The 21,606-nt window shown below is 50.0% G+C and overlaps 1 protein-coding gene across 1 annotated transcript in view; it reads left to right on the top strand.

Annotated features, from left to right (window-relative positions):
* Window positions 1-21,606, top strand: part of MMP24 (matrix metallopeptidase 24) — a 53,209-nt gene that overhangs the window by 24,913 nt on the left and 6,690 nt on the right. The window contains exons 3-6 of the mRNA XM_025263585.3: window positions 4,435-4,551; window positions 6,720-7,024; window positions 16,688-16,849; window positions 18,892-19,106. Coding sequence (XP_025119370.2) covers window positions 4,435-4,551; window positions 6,720-7,024; window positions 16,688-16,849; window positions 18,892-19,106 — 799 coding nt within the window. The remainder of the gene's footprint in view (window positions 1-4,434; window positions 4,552-6,719; window positions 7,025-16,687; window positions 16,850-18,891; window positions 19,107-21,606) is intronic.

Raw genomic sequence — 21,606 nt, 5'->3', positions numbered from 1 at the left:
CCCATTTAGTGAAAAACACCATCAGCTAGCTCTGCTGGTCTAGAACTCAGAAGGAAACACTGAATCTCAGGGAGATACTTAAGAGGTAATGACTAGTAGGCCAAACCACACAGATGGTTTTATACTCAGGGAGAAGATAAAGAGGAGGGAGAGAAGAGTGACGAGGGTGGAACCCCCAGGGGAAGGAGCCACCTGAGAAGTGGAGGAAGCCCGGCAAGGATGACATGGCCACTGTGGGGGGCAGGAGGGGATGGTCAGCAGGGTCAGCTGCCGCGGTGGTCAAACAGGAAGCTGAAAGGTGTCTGCTGAGTTTAGTAACAAAGAGGGCGTTGAAACCTCCGTGGAATGATGGCAGCAAAGTCAGATTGCGATATGGAGGAGAGGTGAGGAGCGGTGATGGCAAACATAGGGGCAACTTTCAAGAAGCTGAGCAGTGGGAGTTTCCTGTTGATCCCGTGGTTAGGACTCCAGGCTTTCACTGCCGTGAAAAATCCCTGGTCGGGAAACTGAGATCCCATAAGCCTGCCTGCCCCCTCAAAAAAAATGCTGACAGTGAAGGAAAGGAGGAATAATGGTGGCTAGAGAGGGATGAATTTTTATTTAAGATGGGAGAGAGTTGAGTTTTTTTGTCTCCAAGGAATAGCCATGAAAGTTATTAAAGCTATTTAAGAAAAGCCGTTACTGACATGTTTACATTGCTGGGTTTAAAATGGATAACTAACGAGGACCTACTATATAGCAGAGGGAAATCTGCTCAGTGTAAGTGTGGCAGCCTGGATGGGAGGGGAGTTTGAGGGGGAGAATGGATACGTGTATATGTATGGCTGAGGCCCTCCGCTGTTCACCTGAAACTGTCACAACATTGCTAATTGGCTGTACCCCAACACAAAATAAAAAGATTTTTTTAAAAAAGACATAAAAAGGAAAAGAAAAGCCATTACTGCCAGGAAGGCATGGCCAAGAGCTTGAAAAGAGTTTCCTCGCGGGGGTGGGGGTGGGGGTGGGGGTGGGGGGAGGGCAGTTGGGGGTACCCAAACTCAGGTGGAAGGAGAGAGCAGGGCTTGGGGAGGTTGCAGACAAGTAGGCGGCTGGCAGAGAACAGGAAATGCAGCCAGTGGTGGATCCAGGATCAACCCACCCCTTGGGTGAGTCACTCCTTGAGGTAATCATCTCTCTAGGTCTCAGCTTGCTGATTTACTGAAGGGGTTGGGAGAGGGAGGGGAGGGGATGGAGGGGAAATGTTGGATTTTGACTCTCCAATTCTAGATTCCATTATTCTAAGCCTCAAGCTCTCAAATAAAATTTGGTGAGTCTGGGGTTTTATGATCCCATAGTCCCGTACGAACATTTCCTGTGCCTCAGATCCTCTGATTGTGAGGTTGTAAACCCCTGAGACAATACGCTTGACGGCTCCTGTGATGCTGTGAGCGAGTGGACGCCGGGGCCTGCGGCCTGGGGAGCCCGGCCCTTTCCAAGCCGAGGTTATTTTGAGGCTTTGCTCAGGCCTCGTGGCGGCGCCTCCTGTGGCGGCAGCGAGGGTGGCTCTGCTGGGGCCCCACCTGGCCCTGGGTTCACTCTGTCCCAGAAGCCCCAGGCCCGCTGGACCGCATTCAGGGAGTGGCAGGTGGCAGCGGGAGGAGGAGGCGGAGGGAGGGGCTGGCGTTTCCCATTGCCGCTCTGCTCTGCGCCCCTATTTGTAGGAAGGAGGGCGGGGTTGGGGGGCGCTGTTTTGGAGGCACGGGAAGGGAGAAGGTGCTCACACTTAATCCCAGACCTGAGTGGGGAGCGTGTTTGCGGGGAGAACTTGGAGACCTTCGTTTCAGCTCCAGCTTTGTGAGCTCGGGTGTCGCTGCCTCTCTCTGAGCTGGTCTCCTCCCTGCCCGACCCCAGGGCCCTTCCAGGTCTAGCTCCACCTTGCTGTAGCAAAGGTGCCTCCTGGGTCTCTTCCCAGGGACTGTCAGTGAAAGGAAGCTAGATCAGCCCCTCAGAGGATTATTTTTGAGTGTCTGCCTTGGGAAATGTCACACATTATTCACTCCTTCATTCGTTCAACAAACATAGCTCCTCTAACCCAACCTAGTGCTAAGCAGAGGGAAAAAGAAAAGAAAAACCCCAACTTTTGTTTGTTCAGGTACATTAGTTGAAAGTTCATTTATTCATTCAACAGAGTCCCAGTCCTGCCTCACCCTAACCCTAACCCTAACCCAGTAACTTGAATTTTGCAAGTTACTGGTGTTCTCTGTGTATCTTTTCCCTTGTCTGTAAAATCGGGGTCAGTCATTTCTGATTACTTCACAGAGTTGCTTTGAGAACCAAATTTGTTTTTTTATTTTATTTTAATATTTATTTATTTGGTTGTGAGGGTCTTGGTTGCAACACAAAGGATCTTTAGTTGGGGTATGGGGAAATTCTTAATTGCAGCATGTGGGATCTAGTCCCCTAACCCGGGAACAAAACCAGGACACCTGCATTGGGAGCCCAGAGACTTAGCCACTGGACCACCAGGGAGTCCCTCAAATTGATTTTTTTAAAAAGGAGAATGAACACTGAAAATTATACACATTTATATCAATGCCTGTTACTGTCACTATTTAGTCTTTTATTATTAATTTCCGAGTGTGGACCTTCTAGGTGAGGTAGATACAAAATGAGTGGGACCTAGTTAAGTCCCTCAAGGGGCTTTTAATATTTGGTTAAAATAGTCTCTGTCTCCTTTCCTCTCTTACTGCCAAAGGCAACTGCTTTCAACCACTGGAAATGAGGAAATGAGGTCAGACAGTTTCCCCGCAGCGATCTCAATCTCTAGTTCAGAGAGCTGGTCATTAGGGCGACAAAGGTATATGAGATGCAAGGGTGACCCTCCCAATCAGCCATGAGCTTTTAAATCTCCTGCCCGGGCCCCTAGTTCACATCTCCAAAGAAATCCCAGGCTCACTGTTCCCTAAGGCAACTTAACTGATAACAAACGGTCATCAGGATTTACTTAGCTCCTAGCACAAGGCTAGCTTCTAAGGACAGGATGATGAATATGACTCATTCCTGTCCTCAGAAAATTTACTATTTATTCGAGGCAATAAACTAATAGATTTCAAATCACAGTACAACGTAGTTAAGTGCTGTGGATAACTACACTCTAAGCTCTACAGTTGTTCAGCCACTTTTTGAACATCTGGAGTGATATAAAATTTACTGTTTTCCAAGCTGTGCCTTTTTGCCATGGGCTAGTTCCCATTCATTCATTCAACCATCACCCTTGAACACCTCCTAAGTCAGGCACTGTGATGGCACTGGGAATACAGGCAAGGTTCCCGCCCTCATGGACCTTAGAATCAGGTAAGAGAGACAGAGGATAAACAACAAGCTAATATAAGATGTCATTTCAGGCAGTGATAAAGGCCATGAAGCAAAATCAAGCTGGGTAAACAGTTAGAGGTGGGATAGTGGGGGGAGGCCATTATTTTAGATAAGGTGGCAGGGAAGCCCTCTTGGAAGGGGTCACATTTGAGTGGAGACCTTCATAAAGTAAGGGAACAAACCGTGTGAAGAAGAGCATGGCAAGCAGAGGTACAGCAAATGCAAACACCCTGAATTGGAATGACCTTAGGATGGTCAAGGCACAGCAGGGAGGCCACTGGAGCCGGAGCAGAGTGGATGTGAGGAAGGGGATACAGGTGCCTGGTAGAGGGGTGATCGCAGATCATGTGGGGGCCGTGGGCCAAGGCGAGGAGTTTGTTTTGATTGTTTTTAAATATGTAATTACTTGACTGCTCTGAGTCTTAGTTGCGGCACTCGGGATCTTTAATCTCCGTTGCGGCACTCGGGATCTTTAATCTCTGTTGCGGCATGCAGGACCTTTACTTGCTACATGTGAACTTTTGTAGTATGTGCGATCTAGTTCCCAGACCAGGGACCAAACCTGGGAGCGTGGAGTCTTAACCACTGGACCACCTGGGAAGTCCCAAGGTGAGGAATTTTGATTTTATTCCAGGTGATTGGTAGTTTTAAAGCAAAGAGTGATGTGATCTGATTTCACATACAGAGCATGTCCACAGGCACTCCCTCCTTGAAGGCTCCGCACAAGCTAAGACCAGGGAGAACTGTAATTCTCGAATTGCCAATGAGGAGACCGAGGCTCACATTGATTCAGTCACTGGCCTGGACTCGTGTGATTAGTAACAGAGTTGGAACTAGCAAGTCCGTGTCTTCTGACTCCGAGTCTATCACGCAGCAGTGCTTCTTCATATTCAGTTAGGAATGAATGAACAGACGAACAATCGATGGTGTTCCTGTTGGGGACCCCATCAGAGCCAGGGGCCCAGAGTTTAGGTTGTGTGCACGTTACCATTCAGCTTGGGACCAGGGATGCTGCCGTGCCTTCCTAGAGTGTCCAGTGGCCACAGTGTCTATGTGGATGTGTGTCCTCTCTCTGCCCAGGTGGATGAAGAAACCCCGGTGTGGTGTCCCAGATCACCCGCACTTGAGCCGAAGGCGGAGACACAAGCGCTACGCCCTGACGGGACAGAAATGGAGGCAGAAACACATCACCTACAGGTGCCTCGCCGCCCCCTCCTCCCTGGCATCGGCTCCACCCTCTCTCAGTCATTTCCTGGCCTGAGTTTCTGAAGTTCACACTGTCGGAGGGTTTGTGATCAGGGCCTGGCTCTAAGAGCCTATGACTTTGTCTTTCCTGTAGCATCCAGTGATTGCTGGGTCTCCAACTTCAGGTTTGTTTGGTCCTTTAGGGGCCGATGAATTATGTTCTGTTTAGATTCCTAGCATTTTCAGTTACGGAAAGTGGGGTATGACTTGTCTGATAACTTTCACCTGGGCTAAAGAACCGTGGCTGAACTCATCCTCCCTACCACCGCTTGCCAAACCCCACTCCCTCTCATCTGGATCCCTTCCCCACTTGGCCTGATTGATGGACTTCAGCTGAGATTCCCAGCATAGAGTTCCAGTTGTTTCTTAAGGACTCTAAAGAGCTGGGGGCTGAACTGCAACAGTGTTATCCCTTTTTGGGGAAACCACGGGCAAAGCAGGAGCAGGCTCCAGGTCAGACCAGTGACCACAGGCAGGGGTGCTGGAATGCATCACAGGAGATGCAGACATCTGGATTCAGATGGGGTGGATCCAGGGCCAGGCATAGTACAGGCTTGGCTGGACCCTGGTTGCCACCTCTCAAGTCTCTAATTCCATCTCAGGTGGATCCCCTGGGTTCAGGAGTAGGATCTAAGACAGAGATCTTCAGAGTTGAGCTAAGGGCTCTCCTGGGGCTTCTCGAGTGGCTCAAACAGTAAAGAATCTGCCAGCACTTCAGGAGACCCAGGTTTGATCCCTGGGTCAGAAGGATCCCCTGAAGAAGGGAATGGCTACCCACTCCAGTACCCTTTCCTGGAGAATTCCATGGACAGAGGAGCCTGGTGGGCTACAGTCCATAGCATTGCAAAGAGTCAGATAGGACTGAGTGACTAACACTTACTAACTTACAAGGGCTCTCCTGTTCACAAGCTGTAGAGGCCAGAACAGAATTTTTCAGAAATCTGACAAGAGAAGGAAACTTAAGAAGAATCTGGGTTAGAAACCGGATGGACTCTTAGAGTCCTCCAGAAGAGGTAGAGTAGATGAAGAGAAAGAACTGGCTCCTAACTGAGCTCTGACCTTACCTTATATCCTGCAACCTCTCTGGGCTTCAGTTTCCTTATCTGTAGAATGAGTGAATAGTCCTTGCCCCAGGTGTTCATGGGACAGAGCAGCCAGAAGTGGTGATGCTCCATCGGGGAGAACCATGCAATATGGATACAGTAACCTTACATAACTGATTCAATCAGATGCCACCCTATACTAGCTTCTGGGTAGACAAATAGTAGTAGTTGGGGCCAAAGACTTAAAAAGCGTTTTTAATTGCAGTATAATTGCTTTACAATGTTGTGTTAGTTTCTGCTGTACAAGAACGTGAATCAGCTATAGGTATACATATCTGGGCTTCCCAGGTGGCTCATTGGGTAAAGAATCGCCTGCAATGCAGGAGGCATAAACAGAAACAGTTTCAATCCCTGGGTCGGGAGATCCCCTGGAAGAAGGCATGGCAACCCACTCCAGTATTCTTGCTTGGAGAATCCCATGGACAGAGGAGCCTGGCAGGCTACAGACCATAGGGTCACAAAGAGTTGGATACAGCTGAAACAACTTGAGCACACACACATATATCCCCTCCCTCTTCAGCCTCCCTCATCACACCCCTCTAGGTCAACACAGAGCGCCAGACTGAGCTGCCTGTGCTATATAGCAGCTTCCCACTAGCTACGGTAGTGTAAGTACATCAGTGCTATTCTCTCAATTTGTCCCACCCTCTCCTTCCCCCACCCCCTTTCAAAGAAAGGGATGTTCCACTAAACTCTCTACAGTGTAAGAGTTTTTATAACATTTATAAATGTACATATTTTATGTATTGGGAGAAAAACTTAAAAATTAGGAAATGCCATGCACCAACTTGATTTTTTTCTACAAATTCAACATAATCTTTTTCAGAGATCAAATACAAAAACACCGAGTAAAAGGCAGGGCAAGGACCCAGAGCCTTGTCTACCCAGCCTCTTCCTCAATCCCTGGGCTACCTCAGCAGAATTCTAGGCCCACACAGCTTCTCATGTTCCTTTTAGCTCTGCTAGTCTCTAATTCCCTGTCTGTTCCTCCCTGTGGTTTCTCCCCTCTCTCACCAGCATTCACAACTACACCCCAAAGGTGGGTGAGCTAGACACTCGGAAAGCTATTCGCCAGGCTTTCGATGTGTGGCAGAAGGTGACCCCGCTGACCTTTGAAGAGGTGCCATACCACGAGATCAAAAGTGACCGGAAGGAGGCGGACATCATGATCTTCTTTGCCTCTGGTTTCCATGGCGACAGCTCCCCATTTGATGGAGAAGGGGGATTCCTGGCTCATGCCTATTTCCCTGGTCCAGGGATTGGTGGAGACACTCACTTTGACTCAGACGAGCCGTGGACGTTAGGAAATGCCAACCATGATGGTAAGGTCATGAGGGGACAGGGGATTGCTTGGCCGTCAGGAAAAGAAGCCCTAAGGAGGAGCTTGGAGGATTCCATAGTTGAGTTACCTGGTTTCCAGAGATTCTTGTCAAACAGCTGAGAACCTAAGAGGGTGGGAACTGTGGTCAACACTTGATCCACTGGAGCAGGGAGATGAGTCAGATCACTTGGTTCATGGTCTAATTGAGTGGAGTCGGGAGGAAGTGTAGGCCATGACTAAGAAGATAAAGGAATGGATCAGAGACTGGAGGAAAAGGTTAAATGGGGATTAAAGCTGAAAGTGGTAGGCTCTGGCCTGACTGATGAAGACTTCAAAGGCCACGCTGTGGGAAGACATGACTGAGTCACCCTTACGTTGACCTCACAGGTGAATAACAGGCCCTGTAATTACTCTAGCATCTTCTGTGTAGGAGTAATAACAAGACTCCTCAGGTTGCAAGAGTTCCTTGTCAGTATTCACTTGTAAGTCACTTGCTTAGTAAGTAGGCAAGTGTACATCATTATGCCCATTTTAAATATGAGTTTAAGGCTCATATGGCATAGCTAGTAGGCGGCATTGCAGGGGCTCAACTAAAGCTCAGCCACCTGGCCACATGACCTGGGTGAGTCGTTCACCCTCAGTCTCCTCATTTATCAAATGAGAATCTGGATTAGGTGACCTCTTCTGACTCTAATAGAACATGATGCATGTGTTTGAACATTTAAAAAAGACACTGCCAAGGAGACTTCCCTGGCAATCTAGTGGTTAACAGGGGCACAGGTTCGATCCCTGGTCGGGGAACCAGGATCCCACATGCTACATGGCATGGCCAATTAAATAAATAAATAGAAATTTTTTAAATGTAAATAATAAAAATATAAAAAAGACACAGTCTCTGCCCTCTGGAAGTCCAGAGTGGAGTGGGAAAGACAGATGTGTACAGAAGTCACCCTGTCACAAGGCGGACTATACTGAAGGACGTAGCAGAAGTACCAAGAAAATCAGTAGGAATCTAGAGGGAAGAGGGACAGAGGATTTGATTTGATTCTATTTTAGATTATAATAGGTTAGAATCAGGATGTTACTATTCTAAGGTCTATGCAAAATATTTTCCACATACTATATAATATGTATATGTTATTATTACTATCCCCATTTTACAGATAGATAAACTGAGGTGTAGAGAAACAGTAAGTAACCTACTAAGGTCCCTACTAAGGGCCCACAGTTGCTGAATGGGGAAATAAGGCTTCAAAACAGGTGTGTCGACTCCAGAGAACATACTCTTAGCCACCCTGCTGTTTCCATGGCTCTCCCACTGTAGCGCACACCAGAATCACCTAGAAACTTTTTTTATGAATTCTGATTCCAGGCTGCAGGCCCTTGACCTCTTGCCATTCTGATTCTCTGGTTCTGGGGTCAGGAATTTGCACGTGAGAATTTGCATATGGTCTCATAAATTCCCCAAGGGCTTCTGAGGTAGGCATTCAAGGAACACCATCTTAATCTGCAGTTTCCCTAACTTGCCTGATCATAAGAATCAACTGGGGGTTCTTATTATAAATGTGGATTCCCAGGCCCTTTCCCTGGAGATTCCGATTCTTAAATTTGGGAATCCTTAGTGATTTCTTTGTCCTTGGTGATGCTTCAGGCTGAGAGCAGCCTTTAAATGCCCATTTCCTCAGAGACTGTGTCTGCTGCAGACCACCTCCTTGAAAGCTTTTCATATCATTGCATAGATCAGGGACCCTGACTCGGCCTGCGTGTCAGAGGGTGATCCAGGGGGTGGCCTGGCCAGCGCTATGAAGCCGCTCGTTCTTCCCTGGCCCCTCCCCTCTTGTTCGGTCCTCTTCCCATACAGCTCCATCCCCTCTGCCCAGGCATTTCTTCCCTTGTGTCCTCAATGTGTTTCCTGGCTTTCCAAACACCTATTCTTTATCTCGTTCTTATTCTTGGATCAGTGTCAACTAGTCAGTGGTCTGTGCTCACTGATAAAGTGTGAAGAGAGGAGAACTAACAGTTTTGCCCGCCCATTATGTGCCAGGCACTGCTAGCTGATAACGGTCAGAGCCCTGAGAGAGATAAATGAATGATTAAAGATACTCTTCCTCTGCCCTGCCCTTCCCAGCTCTGGGTGTACACTTCTACAATGCTCCTTGCTGGTGGAGACCTTGGGCCAGTCCCCAAATCCAGAGAACTTCTGGGGGTGCATGTGGGGAGGAGTGGATGGGCACCATCCTGATACCCTCTTGTCGGTCGCACCCCATTGTCACCAACAATCAACAATTTGGATAGAAATTCCAAGACAGCTCATGTCTTCTTTGGATAGGAGTCAAGACTTTGCTCTGGAAAACCATGCACAAATTATACATAGGCAGTTCATAACCCCAGTAATAGACTGCTAGAAACCAGAATGCAGCCATTGCCTAAGGACAGCCTTTGGAAGGAGACGAAAGGAACCAGGATTGATTGAGCACCTGCATGTTATCTCGTTTAATTTCTGCATAAACTCAGTGAGGGCACTGATGGCAGCTTCCTGGGAATTTTTTTTTTGGTGGCTTTCTTCTCTATTCTAAATTTCTGTTAGGAAAAATTTCACGCTCACAAAGTAGGAAGAATGATAATAGGAGCCCCCAGGCACCAATCAGCCTAATCCGGCAATTATCAACATTACATCAGTACTGATTCATCTACCTTCCCCCTACCTTGATTTTTTTTTAATATATATTTTAAAGGAAATTTTAAATACAGTGTCATTGTATGTGTAAATACTGTAGTACTGGAGTGGCCAAAAATTTCATTTGGGTTTTTCTGTAAGATGTTATGGGAAAACCCATTTGAACTTTTTAGTCAACCCAATACATACCCCTAACAGATTTTTTTTTTCCTTCTTGCTAAAAGACATTTCTTTCTACAGTAGGTCCTCATTGATTACCTGTTTTAAATATAACACCATGTACATGTCAATCCCAAACTTCCAGTCTATCCCTCCTCCCACACTCTACCCCACTGGCAACCATAAGTTCATTCTCTAGGTTCTAAAAGTAAAAAAAAAAAAAAGTGAAAGTGTTAATCACTCCATGGTGTCCAACTCTGTGACCTCATGGACTGTAGCCCGCCAGGCTCCTCCGTCCATGGCATTTCCCAGGCAACAATACTGGAGTGGGTTGCCATTCCTTTCTCCAGAGGATCTTCCCCACCCAGGGATAGAACCTGGGTCTCCTGCATTGCAGGTGGATTCTTTACTATCTGAGCCACCAGGGGACCCCCTGAGTTCTAACAGACTATTTTTAACACGACCACAAAATTATGATCAAACCCAACAACATTAATAATAATTTCTTAAAATCCAATACCCAAAAATAAAATTTAAAAAATCCAATACCCAATCTGTTCATTTTCTCGAATCACCTAGAAATGGCTTTTACAGTTGTTTACTTGCATCAGGATCCAAACAGCATCCACACATCATTCATGGTTGACACGTCTCTTAAGACACTTTCTATTACAAGTCACCTCGCTTTTCTCGTCCCTGTACCTATTGAAGAAACTGGGTCATTTGTCCTGAGTATAGGCATTAGAGTCAACTAGATTCGAGTTCACTTTTTTTATATATAATTGTTTCTTTTTTATTGGAGTATAGTTGATTTACACTGTTGTGTTAGTTTCAAGTTTTCAGCAATGTGAACCAGTTATACGTATATTCACTCTTTTTTAGATTCTTGTCCCATATAGGCCATTACAGAGAATTGAGTAGAGTTCCCTGTGCTATATGGTCCTTATTAGTTATCTATTTTATATATAGTAGTGTGTACATGTCAATCCCAATCTCCCCACTCTTACCCCTTGGTAACTGTAAGTTTATTTTCTACATCTGTAACTCTATTTCTGTTTTGCAGATAAATTCATTTGTACCTATTTTTTGAAGATTCTACATATAAGCAATATCATGATACTTGTCTTTCTCTGACTTAGGTGCACTCTTACCTTATCTCTCTTCCCTGTCTATCCTGAATATCAATAATTAGATGTTTAAAAAACAAAACAAAACAAAAACCCTGCCTGCCAATACAACAGAGGTGGTTTCGATTCCTGAGTTGGGAAGATCCCCTGAAGGAGGGCAGGGCAACCCCCTCCAGTATTCTTGCCTGGAGAATCCCATGGACAGAGGAGCCTGGTGGGCTACAGTCCCTGGGGTCACGCAGATTCAGACACGAAGTGTCTTAGCCAGAAGTGACTTAGCAGGTACACACAATAATCAGATCAACGGGCCTGGCTGGATTGACTCTTCTGGAGAGAATGCTCCCCAGGTGGCACTGGTCCTCCCTGTTGTATCACATTTGGGAAGCACCTGTGATGCAGGCTGTCCCACTCTGAGTGACATGAAGGCTGAATGGTTGGTACAGGTGTGTCAGCCTGACCCAACCATTATAAAATTCACCCAGAGGACTTTATTTTAAAAAGGTTGCCTAAGCCCTAACTGCTCAGTTGTGTCTGACTCTTTGCCACCCCATGGAATTCTCCAGGCCAGAATACTGGAGTGGGTAGCCTTTCCCTTCTCCAGGGGATCTTCCCAACCCAGGGATTGAACCAGGGTCTCCCGCATTGCAGGCGGATTCTTTACCAGCTGAGCTTGCTCCTTGGAAGAAAAATTATGACCAACCTAGACAGCATATTTAAAAGCAGAGACATTACTTTGCCAACAAAGGTCAGTCTAGTCAAAGCTATGGTTTTTCCAGTAGTCATGGATGGATGTGAGAGTTGGACTATAAAGAAAGCTGAGCATTGAAGAATTGATGCTTTTGAACTGTGGTGTTAGAAAAGACTCTTGAGAGTCCCTTGAACAGCAAGCAAATCCAACCAGTCCATCCTAAAGGAAATCAGTCCTGAATATTCATTGAAAGGACTGATGCTGAAGCTGAAACTCCAATACTTTGGCCACCTGATGCAAAGAACTGACTCATTGGAAGAGACCCTTATGCCGGGAATGATTGAAGGAGGGAGGAGAAGGGGACAACAGAGGATGGGATGGTTGGATGGCATCACCAACTCAATGGACATGAGCTTGAATAAGCTCCAGGAGTTGGTGATGGACAGGGAAGCCTGGTGTGCTGCAGTGCATGGGGTCGCAAAGAGTCATACACGACTGAGAGACTGAACTGAACTGAACTGAAGCCCTAACTACAAACTTCTTAATCAGAATCTCCTCCACCTGTGTGTTTAGAAGGTGCTCCTGGAGAACCACTCCTGAAATGTGCAGATGATTCTAATTCCCCGCCTCTTCAGAGTCTGTGTGAAGGGCAATCTGGCCCACCACACCTTTAAGCTAAGTTCGGGGAGTATCCCAGGCACCCCATGTCTTCATCTCTTTCCAATGGATCAAGCAGTGAAGTCAGCAGAGGAGACTGGGAGGGAGCCCAGCCCCGGGGAAGGTGACAAGACCGGAAGAGTCACAGGGCCAGCCCCTCACAGTTACTGTAGAGACCACTCCTCACCCCGGGAACTAGACTGGCAGGGCGGTAAGGAAAGGATTGTTCTGAGTGGTTAAGTTCACACAGGCAGTAGCAGAAGACTAGAGCAGAAAGCCAACAAACCAAAAATTCCCAGGAGGGGAACTTCCCTGGTGGTCAAGTGGCTAAGATTCCACGCTCCCAATGCAGGTTCGATCCCTGGCTGGGGAACTAGATCCCACGTGCCACAACTAAGCAACTAAGATCTGGCATAGCCAAACAAAATAAGCATATTTTTTTAAAAATTCCCAGGAGGCTGAACTCACGCCCTCACTGAGTTTCTGTGGAAATTAAATGAGATAACACACAGGTGCTCAATCAATCGTGGTCCCTTTTGTCTCCTTCCAAAGGTTGTCCTCGGGCAATGGCTGCATTCCCGTTTCTAGCAGTCTATTTCTGGGGTTATGAGCTGCATCTGGAAAGTTTATGCTTGGTTTTCCAGAGCAAAGTTCTGACTCTTGTCCAAAGAAAACATGAGCTGTCTCACAACCAGGACTCTGAATTTTTAACAGTCGCCCCAGATGGTTCTGCTGCAGGTCATCCAAAGACTGCCCCTGGAAAAATACTGCCCATTCAGCATGGTTCTGTCCTGGCTGCTGTCACCTTACCTTGTCAAGAACAGAGCTTTCCCTCGAGGAGCTCACAGTCCTGGGGCAGAAGAGAATGTACTCCTGGCTGTGATGGAGGGTGGAAAGAGGTCAGGGCCATCAAGATGGGACAGGTAAACAGCTGGGAGAGTGTAGAGAAGGAATCACTTGCTGCCAGTTGGGGAAATCAAGGAAGGTTTCCTGGAGGATGTGGCTGAACACTGAAGGAGTATGGTTGTTCCAGGTGGAGGGCACAGCACTGGCAAAAGAATAGAGGCAAAAGGAAATGCCATCCCATTCTGGAGTCCTTCCCATGTGGCGATAGTGGTAAAGAACCCATCTGCCAAATCAAGAGACATGAGAGATGCGGGGTTCCATCTATGGGTCGGGAAGATCCCCTGGAGGAGGGCATGGCAGGCAACCCACTCCAGTATTCTTGCCTGGAAAATCCCATGGACAGAGGAGCCTGGCAGGCTATGGTCCATAGGGTCCCAAAGAGTAGGACACGACTGAAGCGACTTAGCACATACCATTTTGGGGGGTGCAGGAGTCAGTGAGATGGGACTGACCAAAGATGGAGGTGCTAAGAAAAGGGAAGGAAGCTGAGATCAGGTATACTGGAATGGCCGAGTAGACTGCTGGGTGCTTGCTAGGAGGCCCAAAGGACCTGAGCGCCCAGCTCAAGGGAACTCTCCCTGTTGAAGAGACGTCACAGCTCAATGTGACCCTGATAAGTAACTGCGATAGTTCCGTGCCTGGAGGTGGTGTGAGCATTTGTGTATACCTTGCCACTTTAATCTTCACCCCATTTTTATGATGAAGGTACCATTAGTCCCCTTGTTCTACAGATGAAGAGATTTAAATGTCACACTGCTAGGACAGGGCAGAGCCAGGATTCCTGGCAGTCTGACCCCCGGGGACGCCACTTCTGACCACGCCACTTCTCTGCCCCTTGCCCTCTTGGATGGTGAAGCCCCTAGCCACCTCCTGCTCATTAAGCACGGGAGTCTTCTCCATCCCTCTGCTTTTCGCCTCACAAGCTCCAGGAGTTCTCCTGCCCCTCTTCTCTCTCCTTCCATCTCCCCAAGTGTCCCCCCACACTGAACAGGTCTCTCGGGTTTCTGTGGAGTAGTATTCCAGCTCCCCAGCTCTCCTCTGCCATTTTGGTCCTTGGAGCAAATCCACAGGCCCCTTTCCTTCAAGATTTCCTCCTTTTCTCTGCCGAGACCCGGCACAGAGGCTCACAAGGTAATAGACACAGGACCAAGAGTTAGAGGCTGGCCAGGTGCTCAGGCTCTGCTCCCTGGTTGCTAGCTGAGGACACCCTCCCACCCCCACCCACCGAGGAAGAGCCCGGTCAAGAGACCGAGGCCCGAACAGCTTGTCCCAGGTCGTGGAACAGGCCAGGAGCAGAGCCAGGACTGGACCCCAGGAAGCAGAGCTGCCTCCCGCTGGCGCTAGCAGCCGCCTTTGTTTGGGATGGAGCTCAGAGATGAGCTCACCCTTCCCTGCTGCTAGAGGGGCCAGGACCTGAGGAAGCAACTGGGGGCAGCCTGGCCTCCTCATGCCAGCTTGCCCTGCCCCAGCAGAAGGCCAGCCCCAGGTTCTTGGCCAACCTTGCCCTGATCTCACCCATCCCCCTTCGCTGAAGGCACCGGTGGCATCAGCAGCGCGGCAGGCAGGCACGTGTGCCCCAGAGGGCTCTTCTTTCTCCCCAAGACCTTACCCAGGAAGGCCAGTTGCAATCCCCTGCCTCCTCTGGCCCTCAGGGGGCCCTCAGCCGGGTGGGTGTAGGGCAAGTTGACCACTTACACTGGGGCCAGAGTGGGTGCAAGGAGTCCTGAGCACCTCCTGGGCTCCTAGCAGCCTCCCCTGCACTTCAGGGTGGCAGGAATGGGCTGTGACATGCCTTGAAAGTGAAAGGGTTAGTCACTCAGCAGTGTCCACCCCTTTGCGACCCCAGGCACTGTGGCCCACCAGGCCCCTCAGTCCATGGGATCTCCCAGGCAAGAATACTGGAGTGGGTTGCCATTCCCTCCTCCAGGGGAATCTTCCAAAGCCAGGGATCGAACCCACGTCTCCCACATTGCAGGCAGATTCTTTACCATCTGTTAGGGCTGGGCAATAGAGGCAGGGCTCAAGGGACATTCAACTGCCAGAGGTCGAGGCCAGCAGGAGTCTGTAACTGGACATATATGAGTCAGGACTGTTGATATGCCAGCCTGCTCAACTTCCTGCCCCTTGGATTTCTTTCCCAAAGCCAGGGCAACTTCATCCTCGCAAAGTCAGGGCCTGCCCAGTCCCAGGCTTGATCAAGACACTCAGGGGAGTTGACTTTAAGAGGATCTGGTTTCTGGAACCCCTATGGCTTCATGCTTCATTTCTGGTCAATGGGCTTGTTCCGGGGACCAAGCTTCTGCCTTTTGAATGGTAACAACTGTTGTCACGTGTCTTATCCTATCCAATCCTCTCACAGCCCTTCCAGGTAGATGTGATCTCCCCATTGTACAGATGAGGACACTGAGATTCAGGAGGTAGACCTTCTGGGCAAGTTCACAAAGCTGGGGGTGGGGCGGCAGGTAGAGCTGGAAATGAACAAGTCCTGTCCTGTTCTGGGGCCCAGCTCATGACCACTCTGCTGTGTTGCTGCCTCAGCTTCACATTGGGGATCCCACATCCCACTTTCAGCACATGGATCTTGTTGTTTGCACAGGCATCTGAGTCCCCGCGTTGATCTTGACCTCAGGACTGAGAGCTGCTGTGTGACCCAAGCCCCGCCTACCCCCGGGTCTCTGAAGATGACGGCCAGCCTGCCGCCCCAAGGACTCCCCTCTGCCCGTCCGCTCCCTCCTCCTGGCACAGGCCCTTTCTTACTTCCAGACAGACCCCTCTGATCTCCCCGCCTCTGGTCTAATCACCCACTGATCCTTCCTCCGACTGCGGAGTGATTACATCATGCTGCCACCCCCACTCCTGCTCAAACCCCCCGCGGACCAAGAAGCCAATCCAAATTCCTGCGCGGGCATCACAAGCCCTGCCCGCCAGCCGGCTGACCTCATCTCCCTCTGGCCCTCCCCTCCTGCTTTGTTCCAGGGCCAAGTGGAATGAAACTGCTTGTCCCTGGACCTTGTTTACAGGCGTTCCCTCTGCCAGGAAGGCCACCCCCACCCCTCTTCCTCTCCTTCCCACTGAATCCATTCTCCTGACTAACTTCTTATCTTTATGGGCTTACCTGAAGCTTCACCTCTGTGAAGCTCTCCCTTGAACATCTTCCTTCCAAGTGTCAGTAACTTCTCCCTCCTCCCCAGAATCCTCACTTGACCCCTGGAGACAGCTATTGAAGCACCTGGAACACTAATTTCACTTATTTTCTTTTCTCTGCCCCTACCACTGCCACTGTATGGAAAGTTCTGGAAGGCGGGGACATGTCTTGATTTCTCTGTATGGCCCAGTGTCTGGCACAGGGCCTGAGACAAAGCTTATGCTGGGTATTGCTGAAGTAATGGGTTGGCTGCCACTGACACCTAAGTGGGCACCCCGGGCACCTCCCCATCTCGCCCTCTGCAGGGAATGACCTCTTCCTGGTGGCTGTGCATGAGCTGGGCCACGCCCTGGGCCTCGAGCACTCCAACGACCCCAGCGCCATCATGGCGCCCTTCTACCAGTACATGGAGACGCACAACTTCAAGCTGCCTCAGGACGATCTCCAGGGCATCCAGAAGATCTACGGTGTGTGGAGGGGAGAGGGGCCACCCTTCTCGCCTCGAGGCTGGGCTGTCACTGCCTGGGTGGAGGGGGAGGCTGGGGAGCACTGCAGTCTCTGACCACTGTCTGACCGTTAGAGACCTGTGGTATCTTTGCTTAACCAGAGAGGGCAAGGCTGCTCCCCACCTCCCTCCCTGAACACTTGGGACACCTAGGGGAGGGTCCGAGCTGCCACTGGGAGGGACAAAAGTGACGAGCGGGCCACCCATTCCCCCTCCTCCACTTACCTTCCCTCCACGCACCTCCCCTTACTTCCTGCAGTTCCCTTTCAAGGGGTCCCACCTCAAGCCAAGAGATTCACACGTCCACTCAAGAAATGGTGGTGCAACAGGATGAGTATTATCACCAGAGCTTTTTGCTTAAACAAGAAAAAAAGAAACTAGGCTGATACCTTGATGAGATTTGAGGGGCCTGCTACCATAACCCTCTCCATGCTCTGTTCACACTGGTGCCGGAAGTTCTTGTTCTTGTCCAGGCAGTTGAGACAGGAAGACCCGTTTATGAGAGCAGATGCATGTCCGTATAGTACAACCCCCACAGACCCCAGGATGTGAGGTGTGGGAGGAGGGCTCCGTCTGGGGCCCTGAGGACCTCACAGAGGAGGTGGCCTCACCCAAAGCCTGGAGGATGGGTAGGATCTCCATAGGTGAAGCCATGGAGGACTGGACAGGTGGTGGGGACTGCAAGGTGTTTTAAAAATAAAATGGACCATATTTGCTGAGAGTAGACATGGGGGTAAGGGGATGGATTACGCCAAGGTTTCTGGCTTTTGTAATCACAGAGCAATGGGACTGACTCCTATCACTCAGAGATCTGGGCTGGGATATTGATTTGGGGTCTTTGGTGTTCAATATGGTAGCCACTAGCCACATGTGGCCATTTAAATTCATATTAATTAGAATTAAATAAAATTAAAATTTCAGTTCCTCTGCCACGCTAATAGTCATTTCAAGTGCTCAAGAGCCGCACGTGGCTAGAGGCTGCTATACAAGACAGTGCAGATATAGAACATTTATGTCATCACAGAACATCCCATGGGACGGCTCTAACATCAAGGGTCTTTACAGCCGTGAACCTAGAAGAGATCACAGAGGGCAGTGATTCTCAACTTGGCCTTCCATTGGAATCATCTTGGGACTTGAATTTTTTAAAATACTGTTACCCAGGCTTCGCCCCCAGAGATTGGATTTTAACTGGTCTGGGGTGCCTTCTGAACATCAGGGTTTTCAAAGTTTTCCAGGTAATCCTAATCCTCGCAGCCCAAGTTGAGAAGCACCTAGGGACCAAAACAGAGAGATGAGAAGAGGGCCCACGGCTGTGCTGACCCGTAGAGTGCAGTGGACGAGGAAAGGCTGCCAGCAAAGGAGGCAAAGCCGGGACAGTCCACGGAGGCAGAAGGAAAACCAAGAGAGTGCAGGGTTCTGGAAGAGAAGAGTGTTTTAAGGAAAGTGTTTCTATGATCTTGCTGGTCTGGCCTCAGACCAGCAACTTTGGCCTCACCTGAGAGCTTGAAGAAATGCAGAATGGCAGGCCCCCCCACCCAGATACTCTTGAATCTCAACCTGCATTTTTATCAAGACCCCTGGATGATTCATATGGACATCAAAGTTTGAGTCAAGTAACTGTCGGATTTGGCAACATGGAGGTCATGGGTGATCTTGACAGGAGTTTCCACGGGTCACGGGGCAGAGGCCGTACTGGAGCAGGGTGAAGAAAGAGGGGAGCAGGCGGGGAGGGAAGGGGACACTGAGGGACACCTGCTCTCTCGTAAGAGGAGAGAAGAAAGAGAAGATCTCAGCTTTGGGGGTGGGAAGATGAGCGTTCCCATTTAATGGCTGTTTTCATCTATTTTCTGAAAGATTGGGGCAGTAAACAGTGGGGAGGGGGGACAGAATAGGAGGCTGAAGTGTGACAGGCTTGTCTCACACTGCCTGGCGACGCGGAGGCAACAGCAGTGGGGCACAGGGAACGGCTGCCCCACCCTAAGGCGCAGCCCCTCTCTCCAGGACCCCCGGCCGAGCCCTTGGAGCCCACCAGGCCCCTCCCCACGCTGCCGGTGCGCAGGATCCACTCACCGTCCGAGAGGAAACACGAGCGCCAGCCCAGGCCCCCGCGGCCACCCCTCGGGGACCGACCAGCCACACCCGGCGCCAAACCCAACATCTGTGACGGCAACTTCAACACGGTGGCCCTCTTCCGGGGCGAGATGTTTGTGTTTAAGGTAGGACCTCGGTGCTCCCCTCCATGGGTGGGAGAGAGCGGCTGCTCTGGGATTAGGCCTTCTGGGGGGGCCCAGATGGATGGGAGCAAGTCCAGCAGCCAGGACACCGGGTCTCTTTCTGGCGCTGCTGGGTCAGTGGACCGTTTTCAAGAGGGAAGGGGGAAGATGGGTGAGTCTGCCCCTTCCCAGGGGTCAATGCTGGGGAAAAAGTGCTGGAGTCTGGCCTCTGGTCTGTGACTCTGAGCAAGTCATGTCCATTGTCTGGATCTCGGTTTCTCCCCGAGAGCTGGGGGAGTCACTTGCTCTAACGAAGGGTGTGTGCAGACCCCACGAGCTGTGCCTGTGATGATGGAGGCTTGGGGTAGGGGCTGGTGCAGCCATGGCTGAGTCTGTCTCTGGTCCTGGCAGGGCCGAGAGGATGGTTCTGAGGTGCCCCTGACAGAAAGCTGGCCAGGTCACGTCCCTTGTCCTGCTCGGGTCTCTCTGGCCATGGGCGGACAGGGTGGTGGCCTGCTCCCTGTGTTGCAGTTGGGTTGTCAGGGAAGCCGACTCTGGGACAGTGTTTGGGATGCAGGATTTTTTTTTTTTTAAGATTATTTTGATGTGGACCATTTAAAAGTCTTTGTTGGATTTGTTACAATATTGCTTCTGTTATGTTTTGGCCTTTTGGCCCCAAGGCACATGGGCTCCTAGTTCCCCAGCCAGGGATCGAACCTGTGCCCTGTACATTGCAAGGCAAAGTCTTAACCACTTCTGCTAGGGTAGTCCTGTGATGCAGAATTTTGACTAGGACACACCTTTGGGACCCACATCTGTGGGAAGGAAGAGAGGGAGGCCTGGCAGGGCAAGAGGAGAAGACATTAATGAGTAGCAACTAGGCCCACTAAAGGGACTTCCCTGGTGGCTCAGATGGTAAAGAATCTGCCTGCAATGCAGTACACTTGAGTTTGATCCCTGGGTTGGGACGATCCCCCTGGAGAAGGAAATGGCAACCCACTTCAGTATTCTTGCCTGGAGAATCCCATGGACAGAAGAGCCTGGTAGGCTTTAGTCTATGGGATCGCAGAGACTACTGAGAAATAAACAATACTAATAGGCCCACTGCAGACCTGGCCACCCCCGCAGAGAGCTCTGGGACTAGAATGGCCCATCAGAGTCATCCCACTTGGGCCCCAAATGGCTGGAACTTTATTCAGTCCCTGGACAAAGGAGGCCATGACTTTGGGGGAGCTGCCTGGAGCTGAGACCATCCCCAGAGAGGCTAACAGGTGAAAACTGCCTACTGACCACACTTCCAGCCCCCAGGTGAGAAGCTCTCCACTGACGGGGGGCTGGGCAGTGCGTCTCCAGCACACTGGGGGACTGTGGAGGGCTGCCCACCCCACGCCCCTTGTGGATTCTCCCCACCAAGCTTTGCGCTCTGACCAAGAATCAGGCAACAGAGGTCCACCCCAGTCCTGCTCTGACTGTGAGGCTCAAAGGAAGTTACTAGGCCTTCCTTAAGACTCTATCTCAGATCTACTTAACAGGAGTTGTGAAAGTCAAAATAAGGTTTAAAAAGCTGGATGTGAAAGTGCTTTGTAAAACATCTAAAAAAAAGCAAATCTTCTCTAGCTTTCGAACCATCTTTCATGTATCATGTTCGTTCTTCTGTACCCTTGGATCCTCCAGCTGAATGATTCCTAAGCAAGTCTGGGTTTTATCATTCCCATTGACACATAAGAAAACTGAGGCCCTGGGAAGTTACAGGCCTCGCCCAGAGTGCCTACCAACCAGGACTGCAGTGGGACAAGGCACCAGTGTGCGGAGGAGGGCTTTTTTCCACACTTGGCCTGTTGAGCTACCATTTAATCAACACCAGCTACGTGCCCTGTACTGTTCTAGGTGCTTCACCTATAATCTCTCATCTTTCCCTTCATTATTACCTGGCTCAGATAGCAAAGAATCTGCCTGCAACGCGGGAGACCTGAGTTTAACCTGGGTTGGGAAGATCCCCTGGAGGAGGGCATGGCAACCCACTCCAGTATTTTTGCCTAGAGAATCCCATGGACAGAGGAGCCTGGTGGGCTACAGTCCACGGGGTCGCAAAGAGTCGGACACAACTGATCGACTAAGCACAGCACAGTGCAGGTGAGGCTCTTCAAGTACTGAGCCCCAGGTCATGCAACTGTAAGAGGATGAGCCTGAATTCACAGCCAGGGCTTGGGGGAATTTCCACAGCTTGCTTCCCATGGTCCTTGCCCTGCTTGCCAGCTGGAGCCAGCCATGAGGCGGGCACTCTGCCCGGCATCAATGAGCGCCCCCTGCTGCCCAGCCTCGGGAAGGGCCCCTCTGATGTCAGTAACTCTCCTCTGCCCTCCTGTGGTCAACCCAGGCACCGCACCATCCTTTCCAGCTCCTCCACGCTGCCTCCTTTTCCCCCCTAGGCCTGTCCGTCAGCTCTGTCTTGCGACCCCTTGGGCAACAAGAGCCATTGGATGCCTTATTGAAGAGAGGTGAT

The sequence above is a fragment of the Bubalus bubalis genome, chromosome 14 (assembly GCF_019923935.1).
Source record: "Bubalus bubalis isolate 160015118507 breed Murrah chromosome 14, NDDB_SH_1, whole genome shotgun sequence".
Lineage (NCBI taxonomy): Eukaryota > Metazoa > Chordata > Mammalia > Artiodactyla > Bovidae > Bubalus > Bubalus bubalis.
This window is presented reverse-complemented; position numbering and strand designations above follow the sequence as displayed.